Source organism: Sciurus carolinensis, chromosome 5 (assembly GCF_902686445.1).
Source record: "Sciurus carolinensis chromosome 5, mSciCar1.2, whole genome shotgun sequence".
Lineage (NCBI taxonomy): Eukaryota > Metazoa > Chordata > Mammalia > Rodentia > Sciuridae > Sciurus > Sciurus carolinensis.
This window is the reverse complement of record NC_062217.1, coordinates 96,838,442-96,847,861: the sequence shown is the minus strand read 5'-3', so window position 1 is coordinate 96,847,861 and position 9,420 is coordinate 96,838,442. Positions and strand designations below refer to the sequence as shown.

Here is a 9,420-nt window from a genome sequence, read left to right as displayed (position 1 = left end):
ATAAGAAAAACACCATCAAATTGAGGGAATCTTTATGCTATGTACTAGATTTCAATGTGTGCATCATTACTGCAGTGAGGAAAAAGGATGATGGAATACTATGTTTACCAGGGTTTTGGAGAGCTGAATGAGTTCTAATTGTATTCTTTAAAACTATATACTTTTATGCATATAAAGCTTAAGAGAGGGACCCAATGAACAAATATTAGAACAGAGATTTGTGAAATTGCTTTTCATACTGAATAATTCCATCCTTGCATGTAGTAACTTATGGGAATCCTCCCTTTGCTTGTCTAGTTTGGAGTTTGATGAAAATTGCTCAAAGGAGTGTTTGATGGTAATATAGGGAAATCTTCTAATTTATGGTTTCATGTGGGTATCTACATTTGTTTTACTGTCATGCCGGTGGCCCAGTATTATTCCCATTGAATTCTTAAAACTGAATTGTTGGATTCATTTTAGATTAGATTAGGGTATTTCACAAAGGATGGTTGGAGTAGAAGTATTTTCTAGATAATTATAGTGACAGTTTACAATAGGAGCACATGGCATTTCCCTTCTAGTATGATAGGCCAATTCCATCTTTTAAATAGTGTGTGGAATTAAACATCAACCAAGTTCAAAAGTAATTATTTTTTTTATTTCAACTCTATAAAGTATACAACAGGCACTCGGCAATTACAGCTGCAGGAAAAATACAGAGCAAATCAAAGCAGGTTAAGTTTATGAAAAAGTTTTTAATCTACATCAAAAGAGTGCAAGTGGTCAATGACCATTTGATGACAGTTTGTTGCATTCTGACTAACAAAGGACTCTTTCATGTAGAACAAATTGTAAGAGGACAATCAAATAACCATAGCAGTAAGAATACAAAAGAACTGACCAGTTGTAAAAACATCATACATTGAAATAAATCTGATAGATGATGCTTAAAGAAATGTCCCCTTACTCAGAAAGCCCAAACCTCTGAGTCATGGTCAAGGTCCCAGAGCTCTGTCTGTTGATGCAGGGGCAGATAAAGAGGAGGGCTTACCACATACTTTCAACATTTTGCTTTCTAGGTCTGTCGAAAACTTGCCTCATAAATGATTTGCATATACAAGAACTCAGAGAAAGCATCCTGTTTTGTTGAGTGGTGCACCAAGGTACTTTTTCATCATTGGTTTCAGAACGAGGTGTGGTTAGCAGTCATTTCTGATTTTTTGGGGGGTTGGACCATTGTTAATGGAGTCTATAAAATGAGATATGCTAGAATGTGACTGCACTAACTGCTTTTTCACTGAATCTGCACAGCTTAGCAAAACAGGAATACCTGTATACAGACTGATAGTATGTCATATATTAATTTGACCTGCACATACATTTATACATTTCACAGAAATGACGCTGTATCTCATTAACAGATACACAGCTCTGGTACATTTAACAGAAATAAGAGAACAACTTCATCATTTCTGTAATTCATCAATATTATATAATAAAGGCTTATAAATTGTTAGCAGAAAGAACTGTAAAACGCAGCAAGCTAAGAAAGGACAACATTTTGAGGTGTGTTTGTCTTTGTCATGCAGCATAACACCAAATTTGTTTTTTTTTTTTTTTAATCAGATGCCATGAATTTAAGGCACTTGCAACAATGCCAGATAGCCAGGTCATGTTCTAAACTATGGGACAGATGAATAACAGTACTGTTGACATAGTTTTCAATAATACTGACAATTATGACATTAATTCAAGTCTACTTGGACCTAAAAACATTATTCAATACAAATAAAATGAAATAATAATGCTGTGAAACACTAAAAAAAGTTATATGTACCACAAAATATCACACAAAAATATCTATTTACATAAATATTTGTCTGTGGTCCTATTGTGAAAGAAAACAGTGTTATGGATAATGCACAGATCACCTCTATTGTATGAAATCATTTCTGATATCCTTGTTGTCAATCTGGTAGCTGACTTCTTTAAATTTAAATTCATCATCATCAGTTCAGTCATTTAAAAATGAAGCAAGAAAAATCCAATAGTTGAGTATGTATCATTATACATGTAAAATTCACATGTATATTTCATAACTGTAAGTAAAAACTATGATTTGTTAAGTATATAATCAAAATACATTTGTTTTAAATGCTACATGGGTCTGATTCATATTGTAATAACAAGGAAGGTAATAAACATAAAAATCAATTACAGCAATTTTCCACAAATAATTTTCTCTAATGTATTCAATCTATCTCAACTTTGATATTCCTTCCCTTGGCAGTTTTCAGTTTTCCTGTGAATCAAGACACACAGAAAGCCCTTATTTCCCATACTGGAAATATTAACAAGAAAGTCAGTTCACAAATCAAACAAGTTGGCACTATTCTAAACTTATCCAGATGTTCTTTAATGTAAGAAAAAAAGAGGGCATGAAAAATTCAGAAATAAAATGAAGCTGACCATGAATTATAGCCCTAGTGTCTTCATTAAGACAAGATTTAATTCCTTTAAATTAAATGTTATAAATCAGATGAATGTTTTCATTAGTAATTCTTGGAAGATATAGTTCACCTTTATTTTTTGGTGATTGCTTTAGACATCCTGATACAATGTTGTGGGTGAAATGACGAAGATGCAGGTACAGGTGGGAAAAACAATCTACAGTTACATTGTGCTGAATGCTACTTCTTCCTTCTCCGTAGAACTGTACATATGGGTTGTCTTAGACTTGAACCATAATAGTCCAAAATCCAGAGTAAGTGCTAATTTCTGGGACTTTTGTGATATTTGAAAATTTGTAGGGGCAGATTCACTTTCTAATGACAAGGTAAATTTAATATTCTAGCAAGCCTTTAGCATACCTGAACCACACAATCTTTAAACAAAAATTATTGAACATTGGCGGTAATTGGAATTATACATATACATATTAAAAGACCAATTAAAAGACATATGAAACCTCTGAAATAGGATTCATAGCTAGACTTTAGGTTGATACACTTAATTTTATATTCTGAAATCTGCAGAAGACAGCCAATGTCTTGGGGAATAGGTTGATTTTGAGAAATTGTTTGTAAGAGAGGGAAAGTTCCAATAATAATAGTATCAATAATATCTTAGGATCAAAGTTTTAATTGAATTTTATCCTTTATATATATAGTATATATTTATTAGTTCTATCCTAAAAATGTTTTTAGAGTTTATTTTGATATCATGTTCTAAAATAGTTTTGAGTATGAAAAATTCAAACAAAATTCATAATATACCCTTTCTTGGCTAAGATATGATGATCTAATTGGACATAATTTTGCAAAAACATCTACATTAGATTAAGAAAAACTCTCTAATGTTAAAAAGCAAAACTGTCCTTATTATACCAAATTCACATACAGTTCCAAGACAGTTTGGAAGGTTATACATTGATCTGTGTAGGTATAATGCTATCTGTCCAGGAAAAAAAGCTTCTGGAAAACTCCACTATTGACAGCTAATAATGTTCATCTGGCTTGCCACCAATGGACCCAACTTCATCTGCTGATTCTTTATTCTACGTGAAAAAAGCAAATCAGTCTAATATTTTCATATCTAGTCTTTCCTAGTTAGTATAAATTTCAGGTTCACTAATATTTGTTTTATTTTGCTAAAATCAATTTTTGTGAACTCATGTTCCTTTTTCCCTCTCTAACCCCTTCCTACTTTGACAAGTATGTGGGTTTATTCAGGAAAAGGTAATCAACACCTGTGCAGTTTCTTGTTCTCTTTCCTGACCTCAAATGAGTGAGCTTCCTGGTTTTGTAAACTTTAATAACTTTGACTTTGTGCTTTCTGACTTTTTTTTTTTTCTTATTTCTTTTTTGGTTCAGGCCTAAGACAAGAAGCTAGTTCAAAAAGGTTTCCAAATCACCTTTCTCTCTCGAACCTAGTCTATGTTGTGTAAGTGAAATCTGACAGGTGTTTAGTTTAATAAATTTAGTGAAAATGCTTGAGTCTCTGGCTAGACATGTAAGGTTTAGAATTTGTGTTGTCTGTTCAGACACTGACATTACAGATGAAAGATATACATAGCACCTATATAGTTTTTTATTTTTTGGATGGGTCTTAATCCCTCCCCACCATACCCCACCCCCAACCCAAGGGTTTATTTTTATAAAAGAAATATTTTAAGCCTCAGTTTGAGGGTATGTTAGGTAAATAGATAAACCAATTGGCTGCTAGTCATTTATTTCCAGGACCATCTTTAAGCACAATATGTTTTTTAAAATATGAAATGGTTTTGTGAATTGCTTTTTTCCCCCACTCTGTCATGCCAATTTATCAAAAAGAAATGAATATCATGCATTTTTTTCAATCCTCTGTGAAAACGCATATATACCTGCTATGAAAGGTCTCAGGAGAATCCATAGCAGTTGTGCTTTTATCATATCAATTTTTAAAATCTGTCAGAAAGAAAAGGTAACATTCAGTCTTGTCATCAGCACTGCTGGGAAATAAAATCATGAAACTTCTAGCACTGGTTTGACATGAACTCTGTGACCCACAGATGTGTGGTCCTCTTTTCTACGGTATATACACTGGCTTGCAGTAACAGATTCCACAACCTTCATTTAAAGAAAGGGGATAGCCCAGGTTCTGTACCATAGTAATCCATCGTACCAATATATTATTCTTTCATCCTGATAAACCTAGCAAGGTACAGACTCTTTTACTAGATTGAAGTGCTTCCTACAGTCTTTCAAATTATAATCAGAGCAAAGCAAGATCGATCGTTGCAACAATAGAAAACATCTCTGTACTGGTGAAAGGCTTTGCTTCAGGACCACCATGTCAACTGCTATTTTAGGTTCAAACAGAAAACATGTAAAGAGCACTATTGTCATCTAAGCAATAAGTCCTAATGCCACTGTAGTTACTGGAGCAGCATCGATCAAAGGCATCATGGTGACCCCGAGCACTAATCTTCTCTCTTTCCCTCAAGTTTGCTGGCAGCTGTGTCTCAGAAAAAGCTGTCTTCAGCAAGGCAGAAGCAGGTAAGAGAAATGCATTAGAAGTCTATGTCCCAGCCTGAGTTGTCATCAGGCGGTGGCTCATCGCTGTCCTCAGGAAAACTGTCGAAATTGCTTGTGTCCGTGGGTGATGCAACCTGCAACATGAGAGAATGAGTAGAAACTTTCTGGCTTTTTTTCATAGAATTCCATGCTAGAATTTTATTTTATTTTCCATTATTAAAAAGAATTGTTCTTTATTTTTAAGCCAATACATAAAAAATATGCAGATTATACTATCAGTGGGGGACCATGCAATTTTTGATACATGTGTGCATTGCATAATGTTTAAATTAGGTTAAACATATTTGTCTTCTCAAACATTTATTGTGTGCTTATAGTGAAACTTTCAAAATCCTTTCTCATAGTTTCTTGAAATAAATAGTGCATTTTTGTTATTTCTGGTCACCATACTGTGCAATAGCACTCCAGAACCATTTGCTCCCATCTAACTGAAACACTGTACCCGTTGATCAACCTTTCCCTATCCCTTTCACCCTATTCTTCCCAGCCTCTGGTAGCACCCATTCTACTCAACTTCTACAAGACAAACTGTTTTAGATTCCACATATGAGTGAAATCAGGTGGCATTTGTCTTTCCATTCCTGGTTTATTTAACGTAACATAATGCTTTCCAGTTCCACTCATGTTGCTGCAAATAACAGATTTTCATTCTTGTTTTTATGGCTGAATAGTATTCCATTATGTGCACGTACTATATTTTCTGTATATTCAATTTCAAAAAGCATTTTAATCCCCTATTCAATGACAATTGTTTGAGCATCTGCTATGTAATAGGAACATCTATTATGTAATTGGGATTGAATTGGAGTTAACAGTGGCAAGTAAAAATAAATATAGGTCTTACTTCATAGAGATTTATATTACAGTAAGAAATAAATTGTGTGGTTAAAAACAGTAATTAAGAAAATCTTTAAGTATGAACTTTGACTAGTGCTGTAAAATATATATATTTATTTATTCTATATATATGTATACCTATATATATGATATACATATCTGATTCATATATATGTGTGTGTGTGTGTGTGTGTGTGTGTGTACAGTGCCTTGAGGGTGTAAGAGTGAACATATGAAGCTTCTTTGAAAAAGTATGATTTATAACCTATGAATCAGTGAATTCAACATGGAGGGAGGCACATGCCAAGGTCCTGAGGCGATTCAGAGAGAGACAGTTCCATGCTTTGAAGTAACTAAAATATGCTGATGTAACTGCTATCTAAGAAGGAAGGAGAGTACAAGGAGGTGAGGATGGAGAAGCAGGCAGAAGCCAGGTATTGTATGTTTATTCTATGTATAAGAGCTATTTCTAAACTTGAGCAGAAATCTTATAAATTTACTGGGCAAAGTCCAATCAGCATAGCATCAGCAAAAGCCAATTTAATATTTCCATTGTATAAAAGACCCCTAATAAATTTAGGTTAGGATAATTTAAGTTTAGTATTTATTTATTTACCTCTTCTAGTTTATTACTCTGCTTTTGTTCTAAAACCAATCATGAATGCAATTAGCATCTGTAATGTGGGACATGGTAATGGTATTTTTTGTTTTATGAATAAACAAATATTAGCACAGAAATAAGTCTTAGAAAAAGGAAATATATTTCTGTACAAGGATCAGGTTTGAATTAGTCTTAGACAGAGGTAGCATATGAATGAAAGTCCCAGGACCATAAAGCAGTCATCTCTCTCTTAATTTAGACACACTACATCTTATTAAATGCAGTATGAATGAAAAATATAAATGCAATCAGTTGAAATCAATTTCAGGTTACTATGATGTAGAGTCCACTTAGTGAATGAAGTGGCTATTCAATAAAAAACCTGATGTGTTAAGAAAAAAACCTTTTTCTTTTATTATTTATTTCTTTTTGGTGCTAGGGATTAAACACAGAGGCATTTTATCATGAGCCACATCACAGCCTTTTATATTTTTTATTTTGAGACAGAGTCTCACTAAGTTGCTTTTTCTAAGTTGCTTAGAGCCTCATTAAATTGCTGAGGCTGGCCTTGCGCTTGTGATCCTCCTGCTTCAGCCTCCTCAGCCCCTGGGATTACAGGTGAGCACCACCACACAGCTCTTTTTCTTTCAGAGCTTGATAGAGAGCTGAAAGGACATGTTGTACCTGAGAGTGCTTCAAAGTCACATTGGGGGAGGGTGAGGGAGAACCACCAAGGGGGCAGAAATGGAATGCTGTTCAAGAAGTGATAGCTGCTGAAACTGGTTGCTGCAGATTTGCTTTGTTCTTCTGTCTACACATGCACATATTTAGCATTTACCATAACACAAGTTAAATCACATTCATCTACACAGGCAACTGGAATTAAAGTACATAGTTAAAAAAGATAAGGCTAAAACACATCCACAGCGACCATTCCCAAAGTTATCTGTTTTTAAGTCTGGATTTTAAAGTACTTCATCATTTTAATGGAATATTTTTATAGCTTATTTAATCCCATCACACGACAAAATTTGACAAAGAACAGTTCTTTGTTGATAACATAAACACCAGCAAGCACAATTTCAGCTGAAAAGTCACTTACGCTTGGTATTATGGGAGGAGTCAAGGTGCCCTTTCTCAGACCTTCCCAGTTAAAGCCCTCAAACCACCTAGGAAAGGAAAAACATCATCAGAGTCATGTGCCTGCTGTGGAGTCTTCCAGGACAACATGTAGAGAGTGTGTGACATACAAACTCTAGTTAGGCTAACATCTTCCTGTGACAAAATGTTTTGTAATGAATCCCATGTTTTTGAATTAGCTTATTTCATAAACGCATATTTTAAAAGTGTGATTGTCAAATTTGAATGCCAACTGCCACACAACTGGTTTTCTTGTCATTTTAGCCATAATGTCCACATGACCTTGTTCCTACACTGTCATTATAATTTCTAAGTATCATAATATGCCTGACCTTGTGCCTTACGGGACACTTTATTTTAAGGAACTAGAGTCAGGAGATGAAGTCAGGACAGAAAATTAACTTTCCATCTCTGTCACTGATTCAGAGTGCAGCCTAAGCTGATCACCCTTTTCACAGTCCTATATTTGTCTCTTCATATCCCAGTTTCCTTTTAAAGATAGAAAGAAGGTATTTTATACACAGCTTTTCTGTGAAAACAAGGACTACATACTGGCACAGGAAGGTGTTTTCCTTTTGTTTTGTCTATGCAGATACCACCATTAGAAAATGTTTATACCAAATTTTTAGTAGGACTTCTAGATATTCAGATAGTTCAGTACATAAGTTATTTTGATAAATATATGAATTTCTTAGGAGTGTAAGACAAGCAGACAAAGAGAAAAATCAGTCTGGGTTTAGTTTAGCTTTGGAACATCCAGCTTACATAAGTTCTGATGTTACTTATTATTTAAAAAAGGCTGTGCTCTGCATTGCTTTCCTGTTATACCTAATTGGGAGATGGTTGGAAAATATATATTTTGCCTTTAATCTAAAAATCTTGGGTATGATGCAGTGGGCAACTTTGGTTTTAATATTCTAGTAGGGAGTAGAGCCCCTAAATTAAAAATAACCATTTTTTCTTTGGGTCAGAGAGGAAAAAGAAATGCTAGTATGAGTTCGGAGCAACTGAATTAGTGAATCTGCTGTTTGGAAAGCCACAGGGTTGTCACACATGTCTGTATAGCTCCAGACACTTGAAGAAGGGTCTTTGGAAAAACTAACTGGTCTCTACAAGCTCTTTGCCTGTTCCTGTAGAACTATATCCCTTATACACCAATAACTAAAAACACATCAAAACATACCACCTTATGGAAATGCTTTTCTGAACTCTTGACACCTGAAAGTTATAAAGAAAGAGCACTTACTTGTGCTTTTGAATATCTTTCACTCCATTTTTCAAATTTCCTAATCTTTCCGATGGGTTATCCCTAAAAGTAAAATAATAATTTTGTTAAATAATCTAATTATTTTCACAGTATAATCCTTTCAAAAAGAATGTGTTTAAAACATTTACCTGCATAGTTTTTTAATTAAATTAGCAGCATTTTTGGCAATCTTCTTTGGAAATTCTATCATGTCAATCCCCCTCAATATGATGTTATAGGTTTTCATAGGATCTGGGCCTGAGAAAGGTGGGCTGGGAGAATGAGAGCAAAATGTTATCAGAGACACTATTTTTATTTTCTAAATAAGAACAGTGAAATTGTTACAAGTGCCACAAAAGGTACCAGTTCTTATGTGGGGCTTACATTAGTAGTGAAACAGGAAGAAATTCAATAAGCAGCCAAACACTGTGCAAGCCCCTGACACGAACATAAATGAGTCAGGTTTCTCTGCTGTTCCCTCCTTTCTGTATATGCAGGTGACTAACCTCTTGTCCTTGGTCATTCAAACCATCCCTTAA

General features: G+C 34.3%; 1 protein-coding gene across 3 annotated transcripts in view; it reads right to left on the bottom strand.

Moving 5' to 3' along the window:
• Positions 1-1,541: 1,541 nt before the first annotated feature.
• Positions 1,542-9,420, bottom strand: part of Prkg1 (protein kinase cGMP-dependent 1) — a 1,194,090-nt gene continuing 1,186,211 nt past the window's right edge. For all 3 annotated transcript variants that reach the window (XM_047552478.1, XM_047552477.1, XM_047552479.1), the window contains 4 exons: positions 9,031-9,153; positions 8,882-8,944; positions 7,598-7,664; positions 1,542-5,131 (listed from right to left, as the gene is read on the bottom strand). In XM_047552478.1, coding sequence (XP_047408434.1) covers positions 5,033-5,131; positions 7,598-7,664; positions 8,882-8,944; positions 9,031-9,153 — 352 coding nt within the window. In that variant the 3' untranslated portion in view covers positions 1,542-5,032. The remainder of the gene's footprint in view (positions 5,132-7,597; positions 7,665-8,881; positions 8,945-9,030; positions 9,154-9,420) is intronic.